Genomic DNA, 21,771 nt, shown 5'->3' with positions numbered 1-21,771 from the left:
TGTGAAAAGGAAAAAGTTTGGGAGAAAGGAAAAGAAAAAGGCAAAGGAAATAAAGCGGGGGGGAGGACACATGCAATGAATTGTATCAAAAGTATGGAAAAAAGAGGAAAACCAAACAGTAAGAGTCAAACAAAAAAAAATGGGATGGAGTCACAAGAGAAAGAAAAGATGATGTGCAGAAAAGGGTGTGGAAGGGGTACCAAAACAAAACCAGCACAGTCACAAGAAGAAAGGAGAGAAAGAGAAGTGAAAATAAGAAAAAATACTGTCGTCTACCGAAAACAAACACATGTAGGTTGACTAAATGGTTTTCCATGTTCGCGCTCTCTCGGCTGGCCAAGCACAACTCCACGCTGCCCTGCCATGCTCTCACATGCTGCCAAGACATGAATTTCAAGAAGCAAGCTGAACATGAAGAACCATTGGGAGGGGGTGGTTTGACCTTCTCACAGATGCCTGAGCAGGGGGGGAGGGGGGAGGGGTGTGACCAATTTTGCCAAAGCTGCCTCTTGATGAACCATTCAAACAACGACCATTTACCTCAAATACCAGTCTGAGCTCTCCGCAGGCCCGCCCTGGCGGTTAGGCTGAGCAGTGGCTGAGCACGAGCCGCCCGTGTCCCCGAAAGTTCAAGTCACTGTTCTACAGGCTGACCTCCAACCACGGAAGCCAACCAAGCTCACATCAGAAATCTGGGTGTTTTCCCCCTTTTGGTGCCCCAGAAAAATATACACTGAGGTATATGTATACATATATACATATATATAAAATATATACTCTGGAGCCATAGTCTCTACGAACGTCCACCAAAGTGGTGACACTGCCACAGACACAGCAGGGATGCCAGGACGCCGCATGTGTCCTCTGAGGGTCCACCCAGAGAGGAGTGGCTTGAGGTCCTTGCTCAAGCAAACTTCTCCTGTGCTTTCCCAGAGGAGCTCGGAAGCCCTGGAATGGCCCTGCCGTGATGTGCCGTTCAGACTGGGGACACTTTCCCAGCCAGGGCAGTCCCGGGGGGCAGAGGTGGTGTCACTGTGGCTACTTAGGAAGACCCACTCTGTGAGCGTTTCAGCCCCTGAGTAGAGGACAGAGAGGCAGCACGAGCAGTGAGCTGGCATTGGCTGTGAAGGCTTGCAGGAGCCGGGTGTATGCATCCTTCCCCAGCTCCATGTTCTGTGACATCATACCGGTAGCTGGAAATAAGCCCCAGTGGGAGTATTTATGCGAACACTATAGATTAGGGCTGTTTTTGGCTGTGGTGGAGGCGGGGAGCTGGTTGTTAAGCAATTCCTGGCACAGCCCTGGCCACTGCTCATCCTGGGCCTCCGGGAGAAACAAGGCCAGAGTGTCAGCTTTGCCCCCTTACCCCACCCCCCTTCTCCCCCCTGCACCCTTGCCTGCATGCTCTACTCTTCCATCTGGTAAGATGCAAGCGAGAAAGCAAGAGAACCAAAATGCATTCTTCCACTCAAGGCATGGCCCAGTATTTTCTGCTGCCTCCTTAGGGCTCCCAGCTGAGCCACAGGTCCTGGCCACACTACAGCCAGAAATCCTGGCTAGTGACCCAGCCACCTCAGGCTTGCTGTCTATGGACAAATGCATGTCTTCCCCGCACAGGGAAGAGTTCAGAAAATCACCTTAAAACAACCCACACGCATGACGGCCTGAACTGCAACGCGGTCAGGCCGAAAGGCGGCAGTGAGCACAGAGCCCCGGCTGCTGGAACTACTGGGTTCCGGGAGCGGGTGCAGGGGGGCCATGATTGAGCTTGTTCTTGTGTCATAATATCCGACATGATTAGTTAAGTAAGATTACATGTTTATTGCAGAAATTTCAGAAAAATCAGAAAAACAAACACGACACTTTAAAAAGACTTCCATTAAATGGAGATGGAGGGGGGAGGTTTAGAGAGGCCGAGGGAGGCCCAGGGAGGAAGGTCGCGCCCTAGGCAAGACTGTGGAGTCCTCACCTGTGACCCAGGAAAGCAACGCTGACTTTACAGACTTGGAAGCGCACTGATGACAGGCACGACAGCACCCGGAGGGTGGACAAGCAGGCACTTGGGACAGGGGGTGAGAGTGTGATGATTTGTATTAGAAATCTATAAAGGCCAGGAGCATACACAAGGACACCCCACCCCCTGTCTGAAGTGCAGGAAACCACGTTCAGCTTAGACGGTCAATGGCAGCAAACTGAATCACTACAGTGTGCTCAAAATCGTAAGGTCTCTACTTATTAGCCTGAAAAAATGCTCCCAAGAAAGCTAAGTGAAAAAAGTAGGCTCAAACAACAGGCATAACTGCACACAGAGCTGCGTCTGTTCACACATGGGTGTGCTGTGATTCAGGGCCTGGCGATCTGGCGTGTGTGTTAACTGCACTCACGCCCATGTGCTTGTATGTACGTATCTACAGCTGAAAGAGGAGGCATCAACACGAGCACAGCTGCTTGTCAACAGAAGGAAGACGGAGGATTCTGAGGTGGGGGTATGAGAAAAACTGGTATAGGGGCTTATTCATATTTTAAAATTTTGCTATAAGGAGTATCAGTTTCTTAGGTGAGCAAGTGTGGAGTGTGCTGAAAGCCACAGCAGCTAATCTGTGCATGTGTGGGTACTGCCCACACAGCCCTGAGACAGGCCACAGGCCTGTAGATGTGGCTGCCCTGGTGTCTTTCTAAGGAGCCTTGTTCTCCCAGGTCTCCTGAGACCTCTGTGCTCAGATGCAGGCAGAATGAATTGTTTTTCTCAATCACATTTGTTCCAGAAGCCGGGACTGGACAACTGTCTACACATGGACTGTACACCTGACTCAGGGCCTGGTCTGAGCGTACCTTATCCTAATCTTTGCTCCAACAACCACAGGTATCTCCGTTTTCTTCTACTTTTTGTGCTTCTTCTCTAACGGAGGCCTGCATCTCACCAAGGTGGCCCCTCGTAGCACCTCGCAGTTCACTCACAGGGTACAGACGTGCATGCCTGGAAGCCCAGGCCCTGCCTCCCTCATGGCATCAGGGACACTGAGCCTGAAGGACAGGCTGTGAGGACAGTTGACTAAGGATGCCTGGGCAGGTGTCTAGAGAGTCTCCATTGCCTCCTTGAGGCCCAGCCCAGGGAAGGTGGCGAACTTTCCATCCGTGCATGAATCAAAGCTCCGGGGTCACAGATAGGGGTTTGGATGAATGTGGAAAAGACAAAACAGGGACAACATACTTCCATTCCTACAAAATGCTATTATCAAGAGGCAGGAGCTCAGGCATCACTTTTGTGGGTCATTGTGAGAAGGTCAAACGGCAGAAACATACAGAAAGGATAAGAGAATCAAACGCTTTAAAGAATTTGGTGAGAGGACAAATGATACAGAACATTCAGTAGGAGTGACCGTTGGAAACGAGACTTTGACAGCATTGGTGGCTACATTGAAGGAGACGGGAAAACCAGGTTTCTTATCCTTTCTTTTGGTATGTGAGGTAAGGTGCTCCCCAGCAGCGCTTGAAACAAGGCATCGATCAACAGTAGACAGTTTTTAGTCCCGGGTTTCATTCTGCAAACACGCCTGCTGCCTCAGAATCAGAACATCATTAGGGTGAGGTCGCCATGGCACACGGACAGGTGGGGGGCTGCTGCTGTTACTATAAGACACTCATTTGACACTTTGCTAAGAAAAGCAAACTGTGTCGACGGCTAGAGAAGAAGCAGAGCAAACCGGTGCAACCTGCAGACGCCCTTTCTTCGCTCAAGTTTGCGAGGAGCTTAAAACAGCAGGTGCCTGCTGAGGAAGGCCTGGCCCTCGCTCCCACTAGCAGCAAGGCAGGGGGCTGAGGGCCAGCCTCATGCCCAAGGACTCGCAGGCGGCCACACTGGATTTTCCTGGGCCATGCCCTGACTCCTAAGCTTGCCCTGATGGCACCTGCTTTCAGAGCAGCCCTGCTCATTAGAGACTGCTGGCTCTCCTATCCCCCAGACTTAAAAGAGATTTACCACCGACAGTTTGACTTGGCAGACGTCAGAGAATTTTCCAAAGTCAAACCATAGCGTGCCGCTGGGAGTCAAGGGGCCCAAGGCCGGGGGTGCCCAGCGGGACCAGCTCATCTGCAGTTTACACGGAGCCCGGGGCAGGCGGGACGGGCGGCCTGGGCAGCGGGACTCACCTGCGCATGCACTCCAGGGCCTGGGTGAACACCTGTGGGGCCATGCCGTGCTCGTGCTGCAGGATCAGGCACTGCTCCAGCGTCACTGACATGGCCGTGCGGTCCTTGGCGCTCTTGCAGCTGGTGAACCGGACCCCGTTAAGACGGCGGCAGACCTGCAACAGGAATGCAGGCTGTGCTTGGAGGGACAGATGCCACAGAATGGAAAGACGCATTGCACGGGACATGGGCTCTGGACAGTCAGTGGTGGCACGTGGCCAGGCCAACTCCCAGGACCAGCGTTCCTATCACTTCTGCTCCCCGACTTCACGTCCGGCCAGAACCAGCATCAGAAATGAGGTCACTGCCTGTGGGACCCTCTCTGTCCCCAGTGACTTTGTCCCCCTCCCTCATGTGACTCCCCCCAGAGGCTGTTCCTCCCAGGCCTAGCCTCCCCCTTCTTTTTTGGGGCATCACTATCTGTGCACTGACTGTACCAGCTGCCCTCTTCCAGACCATGCCCAGGCCATCTCATCACGGTCAGACCTGTGCTACAGGCCCTGGGCAGAGGAGGGCAGCAAAGCCCAGCTATGGAGGTCAGAGCAGCTCCCAGCATGCCGCACCACTGGCCGAGGCTCCAGGCCTTTCTGGAAGGTGTAGCGCAGACCCGCTGTCTCTGCTCTCCTCTGCATGTGCACAGATGGTTAGACCTCAGAAGAGCTTCCCCTCAGCCACCTCTTGATGGTCAGGCCCCACAGGCCCTCCACTGTCCTCTACCTCACTCAGGGCCGGGCAGGGGTCAGTGCACTCTCCCCTTCACAGTGGGGAGCTCAGAGTGTGGCGGCCTCCAGCCTGAGGAAAAGCCATGCAGGGCACCTTCTGTCCCCACAGGAAGGACATTTGGGGCATTTTCTTTGTACCACTAGATATAATTCTAGGTACACAGTCCCCAAGAGGAGAAAGCCCTAAAACAAAAGATTTTTAAGTTTACAGCAGCTTCATTTGGCAGTCCAACCAGATAGGAGTTGATGTGAGGCTACTCATGATCTTCATTTACCCCATTCTGTATAAACATTCATATTTTTTGATAAGGCAATATTAGTAAGTTTGGTTCCAGAGCACTGCCCGAGACTCACCTGGGGATCGTCAATCATGTGTGGGTATCACATCAAAGAGGTGATGTGCACAGTGTTACACATATGTGCACCAACTGTACACCAAATCACCCTTCTAAAATATAAATCTGTGAATTCCAAAACATCTACCCACAGAGCTTCAGATGAGGGATTATGGACCTGTACCAGGTACCATGCCTTGAGAACAATACTGGCATTTTGTGAAAAATCAAAACTAGATGAACAGTGAGTTCTGGTAGCCTGTCGTACTCCAAAGAAATATCCGATCCAGTGCAGTGCCCTGGAGGTGGTCCCACACCTGCTTCCCAGGCCAGCAAAGCCAAGAACATGCAGCCACTGCCAGGAATACCACTAGGTAGGTAGAGGACACAGTGCAGTCCTAAGCACGGTGTCTAGAGAAAGACGAAAGAGAAAAGGCCCAAACAAGTTCAGCCAAGACCATCAGAAGGAAGACAGGCTTCTTTTGAGAACAGACAAAAAAAATTTAAAAGGAAAGAAAAAGAAGAAAGACACTAAGCAAACCCCTAAGCTCGGTGAAGAGCGACACAATCCAAATGATGGGAGGCTGAATGTGCACCTGCTCACTGAATTCTCCAAGCAGCAGAGTTCATGACCCAGACACATGGCACAAGCTAGAACCACAGATAGGTTCAAAGGACGTCCAGATGTACAGATGGTATATCCAGAACTAACATGAGACTCCAGAAGGCAGGCAGGGGTGACCAGAGGTGCATTCCTGCACGAGGGGGCTGTGTGCCAGGCTCAGGCCTCCAGCCTCCAGGAAGCCAGGAGCCAGCTCTAGAGCTCTGGCCAGTCTCCCCAGCCACGAAATGAGGGCCTAGACCTGACCAACGATACCCCGTTTAGCCAGGGACCCATTCTTTATACACAGAAATGTAAAGAAGTAAGAAAAGGAGGGCAGCTCTGGTCAAACTGGGGATGGGAGGCCTTGAGAGGTGCAAAGAAGGGGATGTTCAAAGACAGGGCTCCATGAAGACAGGCCCTCAAATACAGGGTCTCCGGAACAGCAGCCAAGCACCATGACCAGCTCACTGTCTGCTGCAGTGGAAGAGACCTGAGGTAGAGAGGAACACCTTCTTGATGAGGAGAACAGGAAAGCTCTAGAATGAGTAGTCCAGGAAAGCCATGAAGGGGGGAGTGGGAAGACAGTCCTCCTAATGGCTTCTTAGGCTCTGTGAACTGGGGGGAACCAGGCGTGAGTGGGCTGTGTGGTGTGTCCGCCTCCTCCAGGGGCAGAGCGGACATCCATCCCTCCCCTGTGCTCAGGCCAGGCCAGGAGCTGGAATGCCGTCTAGGGATCACTCGTGCTCCTGAGCCTGGGACTCGTGTGCGAGTCCCCATGCTGGACAGGTCATGGTGCTGCCGTGGAGACTGGTCAAGCTCACCCCTCGACAGAGGTGAGTGAATGTCTACCTCTGGAACTCCACAAGAACATTTATGAGAAAATACTGGAAGTATTGGGAAAAGAGGAGATATGAACTGCAATGTAAAAAAAAAAAAAAAAAAAACACTGTGTAAAGAGACTGCAAGGGTCCCTCCCCATGGTCTATCTCTGAAGCTATTGAAAGATGCAGCAGGCAGTGCATTGTAGCTGGTATCGATTGCCCAGGCTTCTGGAGGTGACAACTGTCATCAGCCTGCTTATTAAATGCCCCAGGGGATAGAGTCTGTCTCTAGCTCACTGAAATTCAGGCAGCCCTAAAGTAATGAACTCATAGGCACCTTTCAGTATCCTCCAGAGTTCTCGACATATTCCGTGACTTTCTTCTGTGTCCACAGGGAGAAATTTGCTCTCTGCACTCCTGGCTGAGATTCTGATTTATTATCATAATTACGACTATTGGCAGCAAGTACCACAATCCCATTCTTTTCCTCAGTATAACGAGGGTACTACCTCAGCAGCTTGCCAGAGAATGTCGACGTTCTTATTCTTCCTGGCATGTACATTCTGGCCCAGAAAACGCAGCAGCTCTGGCAGGCATGTCTGGCTCCGAGATCGAGGTAGGCCTGCAAAACAGGAGGAATCTGTAATAGCTGGTGGGGTACTCAGGCCCACAGCCCACAGAGGTCACTGTGGCACAGGTACCTGACCAAGCTGGAAGCTTCAGTGACTTATGCAAGAAGAGGGTGTGCTTAGGGACCGGTCCTGGCTACCCACACGGGAAGCACTTAAATCACTTTCATGGCCACTTCAGTCCCACCTGCCAAAGGCAAACTCATCTTCTTTCTCCCAAGGGGTCGAAGCACATATAGAGGGTCACGAGGTGGGAGGAAGTTAGGAAGACCTATCTGGTCTTCAGAGCCTCCGCAGGCAGGAGGATGCTTTGGGTGATGTGTCTTGACTACAGAATGGGTTTGGCCACCCCTAGGGGTGACAGTAGGGCCTCCTCCAGTGGACCTGAAGTGACCCATTCTCTCGGAGAGCCTCCCTCTGTCACCTCGACAGTCTCCAGCCCTTCAGGGACCCCTTGAACTGGAAGATCAGTTTGATCACTTAACCTAAGAAACCTGGGATTTCCAAACCCCAGGATCATCAGAGAGAAAGATAAAAACCTCCAGGTCATATCTAAGAAAAGAAGCTATGGTGCCCAAATCCCCAAGCTATGGTGCCCAAACTCCCGAACACAGGGAGTTCTGGGATCCAGATGCACAGAGAGCTTCCAACACAAGCTCACTGTTGTGTACCCAGGATCTTACGCTAATTACTGCATGCACATGATATGGGTCTGGCACTGTGCTAATCAGGGGAATGGGCCAGAAACAGACGTGGAAAGGGGGCTTCTCCTCCTGAGGGGGTCACTCTGTGAAAGAAGCTGCGGAAGCCTAGAGGAGGCCTGCGTGTCTCCTGGAGGAGATATGGCATGTTACTTCCCCAGATCGGCTGCAGCTTCTCCCTTGCCACCCCTACAGCCCCAGTCAGTGCACACCTGCCCACTGATGAACTGAGCAGACTCTGCGGGTATCATTAGCTGTGCCCCATTTCCTCGGCCTCACAGAGCCCTGATTCTCTTCAGGCTGAAGGTGCAATGGGCTGCTGCTCCCCCGGCTTCCTAGGTTGTGGTCCAGTGGTACTGGTCCAACCTGGAGAGGCCCACACCTGGCCTGCTTTTGTTCTATAGGCCGCACCCTTCTGTGCCCTTCTTCACCAGCGAGATCTCCTGGTATCTCACATCACTGGAAAGAGGCTGCCCTCCAAGACGCTGCGCACAGAACTCCCACTTTCTGACCACATGTCTTACTATGCCCACTCATCTGTCCTCCACATGGCCTCTGTCCCTCCTCCCTGCTCCCCTTCGTGGTGCCCTGGCCAGGGGTCCAGCCCTACAGAAGACTCTAAACCTCCAGTCTGAGCTTGGGCACTCCACTGTCCCTAACTCCTGCAGCACTTGGAAGGTGGGCGCTGGTGGCAGTCAGCCTGGGCTCCTTCCCTCGGGGACTCGCCCTCCTGCCTCTGTGTCCTCAAATGTCAAATGGTGTGAAACCAGGCCCACACCCCGCCAAGGCTGCTGTGAGGATCACATTAGATAATCCAGGTCAAGTATGTAGACAGCTTAGCACATGCAAGGATTTGACAAATCTGTCACTTTCAACTATGCTCACTGCTAAAGCATGTGAGGACACCTCAATACCTGGGAGTTCCCAAGAGCTCGGGTATTGGTGACCTGCAGCTGAAGTGTCAGGGGACCCTTTCACTTACAGCTTTCAACCCTTGCCACCTGGGGAGTTTCTGGAATTCCTGACGCCCACCACTCTGGAGTGGGGCCCAGGCACAACGGCCCAGGCTCCCCAGCAAGTTCCAGTGTGTGGTCAGCACCGGCACTTCTGTCGTTCCCTGGGCAGACTGAGGCCACCTGCCGTGAGCATCCTGTGTGTCCCCCTCTCCACAGCGCCCCTGGTCTGTAGTCCTCAGTTGCTCCTGCATCTCACAGTCAGGGTTGCTCTAGCTCCTTCCCCCCGCTGCCCATCTCATGTCTCTGCCGATCTCACATCTCTGCTGATTTCTGGGACAGACTGGCCCATGGAGGCAGTGTCATTTTGTCACTTACTTGCACTGGCTGCAGCCCTCGCCACACTGACTATGCCTCAGAAGCCACCAAGGACTCCTTCCCTCACTCCCGCTAGGCACCCAGGTAACATGACTGCTCTCCTGCCTGCAAGGACTCTCTCCCACATGTCCGCTGAGCCCTTTCTTCTCAAGCCACCTCCACACAGGGCTCTTCCCCAGAGACCCTGTCCTTAGCCCCTTCCCCTCGCACACAGCGATCTCAGCCATAAGACAGCCCCATGTCACCTGTGCCGCTGACCACGGTGGCGACACATGTGCCCTACCCAGCCTCGCCTGTGGCCCATATCACAAGGCCATTGGTGCCTGGACTGCTCTCCTCACCCTCCAGCCCTGTCCCCCTGCCCATCAGCAGGCTGCCAGCTCATGTGGCCATGACCAGCGCAGGCCCTGTGTCCCTCCACCATCTGCCTACAGCTCTCTCGTCCCCAGCACTGTCTCATGCAACTGCGAGGCCGCACACTCCCAGAGAGACTCCCCCTCATGCCTATCCTGTCTACCCACACTCCCGGTCAAAATCGAAGGGAGAAGAAGGTGCTGTGCACAGTGGCCTGCACCCCTCCTCCAAGCAAAACAGCATACTCTTGCTGATTCCAGATGAATCCCTGAAGGCTTTCCCCACACTGCTTCCCTGTTAGAACTAAACTAACATCAACTTCCCAGCCTGGCCCAAGGTGCCCTGCAACACAGCATCTCCTAATAGGGACACCTCTGTCAACTGTCTAAGTCCCGAGCCTCAGAGCCAGGCCAACCCTTCCATGCAACCAATACTGACGCCTGTGTCATGGCACTGTCACGGCGAGTCAGGGCAGAAATGTGCACGGAACATGGCAGGACACCAGGCACATCAGTGACCAGGGAATGCGAATGTAGCCTTTTCCCATCTTCCCCCTCAGGAATCCCCCTTGAAGGCACTGGTGTTACCCAGGGACCAAGTCGGCCTCCTTTGCTCATGGCTAGGGCAGTGCCAGCACAGAGAGGTGGAGCCCATTCCTAACCAGGCAGGGTCTAGTCTCACTCTTCACTGGGTCCCCTGGTGCTTAACCTGGGGGGCAGGTGCTCAGTAAGTAAGAAATCAGGAGACACTTCCCCATGTACAGATAGTATGGTGAGCCCAATGCCCCTGCCTGAGTCCCGGGGCACAGAGAAGGCTGTTAGCAGAGTGATGGCTGCTGTCACTCTCTCCTGCCTCTGGGGACACCCACACAGCACTCAGTGTCTGCCTAGCATCTCACTTGACATGCCACAGAAGGAGGTGCTTGGGGAGCTCACCCCAGCACGCAGCCGAGTGGGGCCTTGCCTCTGATCCCACCTGTCCTACAAGAGGAGCACAACACAGGCCACTGCCATTAGTGAACACCAGTGTTTGGGACGGCTTGTGGGAAAGCCCCGCCATATCCAGGTGGCAAGACAACCAGCCAGAGAAGAATCAGCAAGGGCCACAGCCTGAGGGAACCGTCTCTGGTTGGGGCCTCAAACCAGGCAGAGTCCGAGCAGGTGAACAGGCTGCTGGCGGGGTGGTGACGGGGAGGGAGGACAGGGAAGCAAAGGGGTAATCATGCATGTAGGGGGAGCATCCGGATGGGTGAGCAGACAGCCTGAGTGGCAGGAAAGGTTCTGACACCCAAAGTGACAAAAGACAGATGACAGGGGAAAAAGAAACCTACCGAGAGTGGAGAAATACTTACAATCCTCAGGCAAAACTTCCTTAAACTGCTCAAAGTAGGAGTTTAACCGCACCAAACTTTCCACATTGATAACTTCTTGTAAAGACGTATCTCCAAACCTTTGGAGGTCAGATGGGGACACAATGAGTTAATGGTCTTCCTTCCCACATGGGCTTAACTGCACTGAAGCTAACGGTGTTGAGTCTCTCGAGGGTCAGCACCCAGCTAAACTCTAAGTCACGTCCCTCCTCCCAAGCATCAGGCCATTGCTACCCAGTAGGTGACTTGTTCAAATCCATTTCATTAGTGGGAACCACGCACATTTGTTAGGGATGTGCCTCAAAGCTGACTGAAGCTCCACCGTCCCAGACCCTCGTGCGGCATGCGTAGAAAGCCCTCTCATGGCTGCTCACAGAGAGGCCCTGTGTCCTCCCATTCTGGAGCTGCTTATGAGAGGGTACAGCAATGGGGCTTCGGCTGTACTCGAAGCGGAAGTCACTGTGTCAGCTGAACAACCACACGTGACTAGCTGATCCTCCCGGGCCATGTGTGAGGCCCTAGCATGCTTCTCGCCACGCAGGCGCACCCTGTGTGCACCTCCCCGGTAGCCAGGATAGGTTGGAGGTGGGCATGCAAGGTGGTCATTAGGCCTCGATGCCCAGTCCAGCTCCACTACTGCCCCACTGAGCAACCTCCAAGCACATTAGCCTCTTTGTGGTTCCACATCATCCTTCAGCAGGCAAGACTCCCTCCTGCAGGTCGATTACAGCCCCATCCACCCCGATGCCTGCAATGGCTTTTCCCCTAGGCACCTGCTCCCTTGGGGCCTGTCCTGGGACACCGTGAGCTGGTTTATTTATGAGCTGAAGAGACAATGTCCCAAAAGCAGATGAATGAGCAAAAACCCGGCACTCACCAAGTCCTCCCCGTAGCCTACTGTCTGTCTTACCCTCCTCCACCTGCCCCTCTGCTTACTGCAACATGGTCTTGCCTCCACCCTTTCCAGAAACTGCTCCTGCAGTCACCAGGAACAGCAGCTGCCAGACGCAGGGAGCATTAACGCCCTCGCTGGGACAACCCCTGCCAGCATCCTGATGCTGTCCACTCTCCATGATGTGGGCTCCTCCAGCTCTGCTCATGCCTTAGTGGTCTCTGCTTCCTGGGCTGGAGGCACCAGCCTAAGCCAGCCTCCATCTGTCCCTGAGCATGACCCTTCTCCTGGTTCTTGGGCTCAGTGGGTGCCAACACACACTCACCACCGCCCTGTAGGCCTCTGTCTGTTATCCTCTTCACCATCTCTATTCCACCCTGCCCAGCAGAAGACCAAACCTTCCACTTCACCACTGAAACAGTCCTTCAGTCTGTCCCTTCTCCACCTGTACTACCCCTGCCTGATCCAGCTCACCGCCTCTGGTCTGGACCCCTTCCAACAACCTCACCATACTTGTCCCCCTCAAAGCTTTTTGGTATGTGACCAGCAAGTGATCCACTTAAACTGAGGATGTGACTGTATCCTGCCCTACTCAAGCCTCTTCGATGTCTCCCACCAGCCCTACCACATCACTAAGTGGAGGTGACCCTATACTCCGCAATCAACTGACGTATTTAGCGGTACTTGCTGTGAAGGGAAGCAAGTACTGTTAAATACCTTTTTATGCTAAAACGCATAGGCCGCATGAATATAATGATGACAGGAAAGGTTTTCACATACTAGTGGAAGGTCATTACACATGCCCAAACCTTCTTCCTCTCCAACACACACACACGCACACACACGCTTGTGAACATGGGCACATGTGACTCCTCTCTACTGTCCGGCAGGGGAACCTGGAGGGAGTTTATAAGACACAGGCCTTTGGAAAATCAAGGCAAGCCTCTCACCTGGCATAGAGGCCCCTCTAATCTCACCACTGCCCATCCCAGCCTGCGGCCTTGGCCCCCAGTCCCACACGGTTTCTCCGCACCTGCCTTTGCTTAGGCTTTTTGGCCTGAGATGCTAAGTCTTTCCTCCACCTCCCCATCTAACTCCTACTCACTCTTCAAAACTCAATTTAGCCATCATCTCTTCCAGGAAGCCCTCCCAGACCTCTTCCTGGGTCTCCCATCAGGACCCCCCACTCCCTGCATTCATCTTCGTCCTTGCGCCCCCATCTCTCTCCTACCTGCCCTATATAGACCTCTCCTATGTAGACCACATCTGACCCATCTTTGTGTCCCCAGCACCATACACACACTGGGTGTATGGCAGCCTTTCAAGAATGCCGGCCAAAGGAAGGGGGGCCGGCAGAGTCTCTGCAGCACTGAGCCAAGAGGCCATTTTCTACCTCACGTCAGTGACCACTCCACCCACCCCAGGCCCTGTGACAGCCGGGCCCACACCTCTCGGCCAGCGTCTGCTGCTCGTTGATCCCCACATTGAAGAGGACGGGTTGCACCCGCAGCAGCATGCCGCTCTGGATCTCCCGAGGTAGGGCATCGAACAGCGGGCCCGGCAGAGGGATCCGCACGTTAAAGCCATCCCTGCAAAACAGGAAGACAGGCAGAGGGTGGGTGAAGGCTGTGATGGGGGAGAGGCAGGAGCAGAGGTGAGGGAGAAGAGGAAAACTGAGCTGGCCTCGACATGAGTGCCTGTTGGGCTGTCTGGCTCAGTTGTTTCCCAAGAGCTGCTCGTGAGCCTTTAAAGGTCTGCAAAATTAATGTAGAAGACTATGATCCATGTCTTTAACGGAATGAGACACAACGAAACAAAAATGAAAAGCACGTCCCAGGGAAAGAACATAAATTAAAACACAGTGCTAATTCTGAGGATTAGAAAAAATCTTTCTACCGATTTCCCGTGATGACAGGCAGCATGTCAGTTGATGCATTAGAAGTGGCCTGAGTGACTTTGAAGGTCACGTTCCTCAGGTCCATGATTCCAAGGCTCATGTCCTCCAGCATGGCCAGCTCCTCACCTGGATGCAAGAGAGGGACACAAAGCTGTCAGTGAGAGGGAACCTGCCACTCTTCCCATGGGCTCAGCATGGCCACAGAGCTGGTTACAGATGGCAGGTGACAGGATCAGGTGTAGCTGTGACCAGAGGGGGCCTCTTCACCAGCAGACTCACTTCTCCATGGGAAGTGCTGCTACTGAAACCCCATGGCCACGCTCATCAATGTCACGTTCCTGGCCCTCTCCTGGGGCCAGACAGTGTGGGGAGGCAAACCACATGCACAGAAGCTCAGGAGGCAGAGCTGGCACTTTGGAAGTGGACAGACAGTCACAGAGCACCATGTAGCCAGATCCTTCTATTCTGTGGGGCCTGGCACTTATTTGATGTCTTGTAACTCCAAAGATGGACAAATACTTCTTAAAAAAATTACCTATTTTTACCCTCTCAGAAGAAATAAACAGAAAATGAAAGTAGAAAGAAGAGAGTCTTTTTTCAAGGTCAATTTGAAAATATCTATTTTGAATTTTAAAATATTCCTACCCTTTCACCCAGAACCATCCCTTCTAACAAGGTAGTGGCTCACAAGCCCAGCAATACTCGTGTACTGAAACGTACGGCAGCAGTGTTTTCTTAGGATTAATTCAGAAACAGCCCACGTGCATCACCGGAAATTACCGCTTAAATAATTATCATCCCTCCTCAACTAGAAAGATCTTTGATTGTAACAACCACCACCAAGAAAACAAACGAAGCGGTGTGTGTGTGTAACTATGCACGACTTTTGCTTGGTCCTGACATACTGTGATGATGTCTGGCTTTATTTCAATCAGCATGAGCTGCGTGCGTCATCAGAAAAACATTCAGGAAGGAAGAATGGGCCTCACACACGTCTGTGTTGCTCCCGGATGCCGGGATCCCGGGGGCGCCCCTGGGGACTCACCATAGGTGCTAAGCAGGCTCTCGAACTGGGCCAGCAGCCCGATGGTGTAGAGCTGCCGCAGGAAGCCGTCGTCATGCAGACAGTTCCTCAGCTTGATGATGAAGCCGCAGATGAGAGCAGTCAGCTATGGGGGAGACACGAGGCGGGGCTGTTGTCAGGGGGCAGACACCGCCTCACGAAGTGGTCCCCAGCCTGTGCCATGCCCTTGGCCCTGAGCTTCTCTACTTCTGCTGCTCTGGCTGGGATGCAGCAGCATCCTTTCCCACTCCTCCGTCTGGGGTGTGGGGGGTGCTCGGCTCTGAGGCCATGCAGGGCACAGCCAGGGCACTCTACACTTGCTGCTCCTGTTGCTCCCAAAGGCCAGTTTGGTTTTGGCTCAGCTTCCAAGCCAACTTGCCTGGGCTTACTCCTGGGCTAGAACCTTCTAAAAGCCCAGAATTCATTCCTCACAGTAAATAGGGCCTATATATTCACAGATCCAGACCAGCTACGGCTGGAAACTGAAGAGACCACAACAAAGAACAGAAGTGCGAGAGAACATGGTCACCCTGCAAGTTACCTCGGGGGGAGATTTTCTGAGGGGATGGGCCGCCAGAACCTCAGAGAGCCAGCCTGACCCTCTGTCACTGTTCACGTCACTAATGGGATAACTGGCATTTGCTAAACTTGTGACATTCACTTAAGTTCTTCCATTCTCCCAAATCACTGCAACAGCTGTGCACAAGCAGCAGAACTAAGGCACAGACGGCACTGACAGCAACATCCCTCTCTCCCTCACTAAACTCCTTCCTGGGAAGAAAGGTGGCCATGAGACCTGGGCCAGCCGGAACCCCACACGCCTCGGGCAGGAGCAGAGCATGCACACAAGCCACCAGTGCCCACTGTCTCCTCAGGGAGAAGTGTGGACTCAGACCTTCTCTTAAACATATACTTCTCAAGTAGGATCACTCCCTCCAGGTTGAAATCTATTAAAGAAACTTAAGAGCCACAGGCAGGAGAAAGTGTTGGCCATCCTTGGTTTTTTTCAACGTGAAGTGAGAAGGATCTCCCAAGACTATTTTCTGGGGGCCGAGGAGCCCGCGGGCTCCTGCGTGCCACTCCCAGGGCTTACCGTCTGGCAGAAGACCACATCGCGGCGGTACTGCAGGCTCAGGTACGTGGCTATGGTGGGGGCGCTGTCCTGCATAAGCAGGAACACCATCGCCTTCTTGGCCTTGTCGCTCATCATGGCCACGCAGTCTGTGAGGGTGGTCAGCAGGGGGTAAAGGGCCTCGCTCCATTCTCCTGGGCACCAGAAGCAGTCGTTTGAGGAGGAAGACCGTTAAGAGTCAGGTTCTAGAAGTTTAGCAAGTTATGTGCCCCGAATGCCCCATGCCCCCTGCTTTCCCCCTACCCACCCCCTCTGCATCTCCTAACTCTGCTTGGCTCAAGCTCTGGCCCAGGACTGGCACCGAGTTCTGCCTGGAACCACCCTGGTCTCCAACATTCTGGCTTGAAGCTTTTCCACTAAATAAGCAGCAGACCTCCTAGGGACCACTGAGGTAGGCTTGGTCTCCCTCACCTACTGAGGAGAGTACTCATAAATGTTTAAGGTTATTCCTTTTGAGGAAAGTGACAAAAAAGCTTCTGTGAGTCAACTGCAAGTCACCACTGTTCCATCACCCAGGAAGACAATGGCCCCCATCCTTTTCGAGCAAAGGACACCTCTATCCTTGTGCGGCCGTGTGTGGTTCACTTTCCACGTCTGGAGGAAAGGCTGTTCCACCCGGTGTCCCAGAATATCCCCTGTTTCTGCCCTCACATTCTTCCCCACCCCTGACCTTCCCGCCTGGTACCCTCTATTTCTGGTTTAGTTTTCTTTTAGGGATACTAGGAAATTATGATCCCGTACCAAAACAATTTTTAAAAATAGAACCCCCAGGGTGGAAAAACAGAGTTAAAGGTATTTTGGGCTTTGGCTCTTTTTTGCCTTCCTATTTAAGAAGGTATTTAAAAGAGAGAAGACATGCCCTCATCAGTTCTATTTATAATGGCTCACCAAGCCCAGAAATGGGCATTTAGCCACCACTACCAGCTGAGCCCCCCAGGTGCAGCAAATGTGCCATGGGCAGGGAGTGGAGCCTCGACAGCATACGGCCCTTAGGAAGGGGTGCACGTCACAGAACGCCCACAGACATCACTGCACCAGGGAGAGGCCACATGCCAGGTGGGTGGTATGGCCACCAGAGGGTAAGCTCAGTCTTAGATAAACAGAATTGAAGAGCCACAGAGAAGGGAGACGGGCTCCACTCCTCTCAAACTGTGTAAGTAGCACTTCATTGAGAAACGGATTTAGAAAAAGGCCTAAAAGTTGCAAAAGGACTTAATACTCGGTGTTTGGTTAATGCAGATTTTCAAGTATATGCTGCCACTCAAAATTTGGAAATGCTCTCACAGTGTGTGGACAATGATTTGTGTCTGTGGAAAAAAAAAAAAAAGGCAGGCTTAAATTTAGAAAGTCTGCAGCAGGAAGGTCTTAGCAAAGAAGTCATGGTGACATAGGACACCAGACTGAGGAGGGGACAATATGAGTCTCGGGCCCCTGTTGCTGCTAAACAGTGGTGGCCACGGACAGGTCTCTTGACTCCTTGGCCACACAGGTCCTTTTCTGGGAAAATGGAAGAGCTCTGCTAGGTGACACCCAATCTCTTTCTTCCTCTAAAAAAAATCTCAGAGAAGAACTCTGTTCACACATGTAAGTTTTATTCAGCAGCAAGTATTAAAAAAGACCAATGGCAGCTTAGTTTTAATAGCCAAATAACTGGCATTTCATTAACTAAGTTAGTCATTAACTAAGAAGTAAATGCTCATAAAGCAAGTGTTGGCAAATTTGCTTTGCTTTTCCACTTAACATGCATGTATATCAGTACATATGTAGTTAATATTCATTTCAATCTAAAAATGATCAGAAAGAACAAGTGGTCTTTGCTGACTAAGAAATCTTCTCCATGCAATACTTTTTGACTTTATCTACTTCTCTTCCAAAAAAAAAAAAAAAATCCATTTAAATATGACTTGTTTTTTTTTCCATTAGGGGAAAAAAAGAAAAAACCCTGAAAAAAATTGGGAGTAAAGGAAGGATGGCTAAAAACCGCTAAGAGCTTGTCCTGGAGAAAAGATGTGGGTCTGGGTGGGAGACCCATCTGCTATGTGCCCAGAGAAGGGCTTAGACATGTCTGCATGACTCCTGAGTTCAAGAAGAGAACCAACCTCTGTGCATGTGCAACTATTTGCAACTATTTTCTCATTTAATCCACACAGAGAGAATTATTAATATGGGTAAGAAAATAGGCTCCGAGAGGTTAGGTGTCTTCCCAGACACACAAAAAGAATGAGCATTTGTATGTGTCTAACTTTAAACTCTATGTTATTTCTATTGTGTCAGACTATTTCTGCCAAATAGACAGTAGGATTGAGGGGTGGAAATATATTTGGGGGGAAATATGAAGAAAAACTACATTTAGAAGTTTCCAGACAAAATGAATTTCAGAAACAGAAATGAGATTTCCAGGACCTAGCTGAGTAAAGATATTGGGAAGCTAGATTTGATAAAAGGGTCTTATTCTGCTCCCTTTGTCAAGAAAGTCTTACGTGAAAAAATGAAATAAAACCCAGCTCAACTAAACAGCATCCTTAGTGATGTGGCTGATTAACTTTTGGGGGCAAGTTCCTTGTCTAGTTGCTAATCTGTCAATGCTTGATGACTGGTGGCCAATCCATGGACCACACATGCCACTTTGGGTAACTCTGAAGGACTTTTTCAAATGCATACTCTGCTCCTCCCCCGTCATTAACAGGGGAGGGAGGGAGGAAGACTGAGAAAGACTGAGAGGAAAAAAAAATGTGTGTGTGTGTTTTGACTGAGATAAAATATAGCTCTCCAGGAAAAGCCAAAGGAACTCTTGGCAGGGGACCATTTTAGTCCACTGATATTAACTGAGGACAACCCACCGGTTGCTGCTAGAAATGATGTGGCTGGTCTAAAATTTATGGGTGTTACATGAGCTGAGAGGGTTTGCTAAAACGGACAGGGAGAACTTGGGAAATCCCCACAGCACTGGTTTACTGCACTCTATATATAAAATAGGTGTCTGGCTACCTCACATTTATATTCATTCACAAATATGCAATCATCCAATCATCAGACTGATTGGGTAGTTGATTTGGGGGGGGTATAAGCAAAAGCATATATTTGGGGGTCTCATGCTCACTCTAGGGAACCCACAAGCCACGACTAGGAAACTCAACATGAACTAGAGCAGGGGTCGGCACCCTTTCTCCGTAAAAAGGCTAGATAGTAAATATTTTAGGCTTTGAGGATGATGGAATCCTTGTCACAACTGCTTGACTCTTGTGTTGCCCCACAAAAGCAGCCAGAGACAGCACGTGGATGAGTGGATATGATTGCCAATAAGACATAATTTACACTGGGGATAAAAATATATTATATGTTTATAAAAAATTAAAAATTAAAAATTAAAAAAAAAAAGACATAATTTACAAGAGGAGGCGGTGGACAGGACTTGGCTCAGAGCTGTAGGTGGCCGACCCCTGAACTAGAGTCAAAGCCACTGACTCCTACATGCACGGGCAGCAGGGAGATTCCGTTTTTAGCACTATCTCCAACTGAGCCTGTTGAGCCCAAGAACTCTAAGCTGCACCCAGACTCAGAAGAGAGGATGTTGTGTGATTGTGAATGCTGCATTTGGGTGGCTACACCCCCTCCACGTAAGGCTCTCATGTTCAGGTGCAATCACAGGAAGTGCTGTTTACAAACACGCACTGCTCCATATCAGGAAGTCCAATGCACCCATGGACATGAATCGTCTGAAAAGGTATTAGGATGGGCAAGCAAGGAAAGTACCTGTGGTAGCCTACTTCAGGCCACCGTCCCCAACCCAACTGGTTCCTCACCAGATCTAAGAGACGTTGCTAACTGCCTCAAAGGAAGAAACTCCTGAAATATTTTCCTAACTCTGGAAGCATAGGCAATCTTGGATAATTCTGCTACAAACACTCCCTGAAGATTAAAAAAGCCATCTGCAGAAGCCTTGAATGGAAACCACGTACCTGGGCTGGACTCGTCAGGAGGGGGGCTGCAATCTGCACAGAAATGGAGGGCGACACGGATGATTAAGGAGCAGCACAAAGTTCAAACATGAACAACTCAGCGCTTACAGCGACTGCGTTGGCAGTCGGCCGTAAGGTGGCTCAAAGGAGCAGAGAAGAGGTCAGAGGCAGGCCTGCCCGCCTCTTCCCTGAGAAGTCCCACACAGGCACCCGGCTGCTCTCAGGCAGCCGAGCCCTCTTGGTGGTACACACTGACCGACTCACTGACTCGTTCACTCATGTTGCTAAGACTCTTGAGGTAAGCAAACTCACATACTACAATGTGATTCGGTGCCCTCATCGATCACATTGCATGTGGCAGAGGACAAGTCGTCTCCTAGCATCTGGAAGCACACTTGTAATGAGAGAGACTGACCAGCAAACTGATCAGAGCCCGCGGCCCTGCCTTGCGAGCAGAACCCGGGCTGCAGACTCACATGCTCAGACCCAAAGGTGAGGATCCAGTGATGAAACCAATATACCACCCTACATCTATGCCAATCTTAGAAATTTCAATCAAATTGAAAACTTTTATGATCTGAGGGAAGTCTAGAATTACAATGTCCCTCCAGGTCACTCGAAGAATGCCAATTTTAATTCAATTGCACTATGCTAACTCCCATTTCAGCAAGTGAGGTACTCATTTCTATTTATATTTCCCTTAACAACTCTAAAATTCCTTGGTTAACTGGGTGTGCCACCTGGAGGAAAACAAGTCTGAAAAGGGGTCATTTTATGTCTGCAGGATACTGAAACGGGTAGTTTCAGAACCCCCCAAAATAGCTGGAACCGGCTAAATAGAGGTGTTTACAAACTGGATTGCCCAGAGGTGGAGGGGGCAAGGGATCCTTTCTCTCTAGTTATCTTTGGCAGTGACTTCTCCCACTGGCAAAGGGGACAGAACAGAGCAAATGAAAAAGGCCCTGTGAGCTTAAAACTTCAGCCTCTTCACTAGGCCCTAAATATCCTGAGACCAGCTCCCTAACAAAGAGAAAAATCTACGGTGGTATGCAGTGATACAGGGCAGTGATTCTTAGACCTCTGTCCAACTAATCAGAATGACCCCAGGTCTTGAGAAACAAACAAACAAAAAAACCCAGATTTCTGCCTCTCCATAACCTTTCCTCCAAAATTCTGAGTCTGAGGGAGGAGGAAGGTCGAGGGGCCTGTTTTCATGATCATCTGTGATAACTCCAAATAGTTGTGAGCATCCCTGAAAAGGCACTGACGGTTACACTCAGCTGGGTAAATTCAATCTCTCAATCAAAGCAGGGAATATGTGTGTGGGGTGGGTGGGGGTCTCCTTTGGTACGCTTGGACCAGTGGCTTGTACCTTGTCTGAGGCCATGGAGTCCCCTGAGATTTGATGACCTCTGTTTACCTCCTCTCATCTTAGCGCATAATCTCAGGGGGCATATGAACCTGGGGTGAATCCCCAGGTCTCAGGTTAAAACAACTTGGTCTGAGGTTTGTCTGAATGGCTCTTCAGAGATGAGGAGAGGATAAGTGTGTGCATAGCCAGGTCATGAACGCCACCAGACAGGGTGGCTGCGGGTGGGGATGCAGAGGGGTGTGGGGCACTTGTGACTTGTGCGGAAAGCAGGAGAAGGAAGGAAAGGCTCCCAGAGCCTCTGTGGTTCCAGCTGGCGGGGACCTGTCAATGGGTCCCGCAGTGGTGCGTGTCTGCCAGGCAAGACTCTGAGCTCTATGGGAGAGCAAGCCAGAAGGCAGGGCA

At 51.4% G+C, this 21,771-nt stretch overlaps 1 protein-coding gene across 16 annotated transcripts in view; it reads right to left on the bottom strand.

Moving 5' to 3' along the window:
* Positions 1 to 21,771, bottom strand: part of INPP4A (inositol polyphosphate-4-phosphatase type I A) — a 131,138-nt gene that overhangs the window by 7,731 nt on the left and 101,636 nt on the right. For 14 of the 16 annotated variants that reach the window (XM_032351992.1, XM_032351988.1, XM_032351989.1 and 11 more), the window contains 8 exons: positions 19,998 to 20,030; positions 16,000 to 16,172; positions 14,889 to 15,012; positions 13,843 to 13,969; positions 13,395 to 13,535; positions 11,037 to 11,134; positions 7,180 to 7,292; positions 4,150 to 4,304 (listed from right to left, as the gene is read on the bottom strand). In XM_032351992.1, coding sequence (XP_032207883.1) covers positions 4,150 to 4,304; positions 7,180 to 7,292; positions 11,037 to 11,134; positions 13,395 to 13,535; positions 13,843 to 13,969; positions 14,889 to 15,012; positions 16,000 to 16,172; positions 19,998 to 20,030 — 964 coding nt within the window. Of the gene's footprint in view, positions 1 to 5; positions 3,558 to 4,149; positions 4,305 to 7,179; positions 7,293 to 11,036; positions 11,135 to 13,394; positions 13,536 to 13,842; positions 13,970 to 14,888; positions 15,013 to 15,999; positions 16,173 to 19,997; positions 20,031 to 21,771 lie in introns of those variants that run through there. The other 2 variants (XM_032351990.1, XM_032351991.1) reach the window with 2 other exon arrangements.

Source organism: Mustela erminea, chromosome 7 (genome assembly GCF_009829155.1).
Source record: "Mustela erminea isolate mMusErm1 chromosome 7, mMusErm1.Pri, whole genome shotgun sequence".
Classification (NCBI taxonomy): Eukaryota; Metazoa; Chordata; class Mammalia; order Carnivora; family Mustelidae; genus Mustela; species Mustela erminea.
The sequence above is the reverse complement of the archived record's forward strand: the minus strand, read 5'-3'. Positions and strand labels throughout refer to the sequence as shown.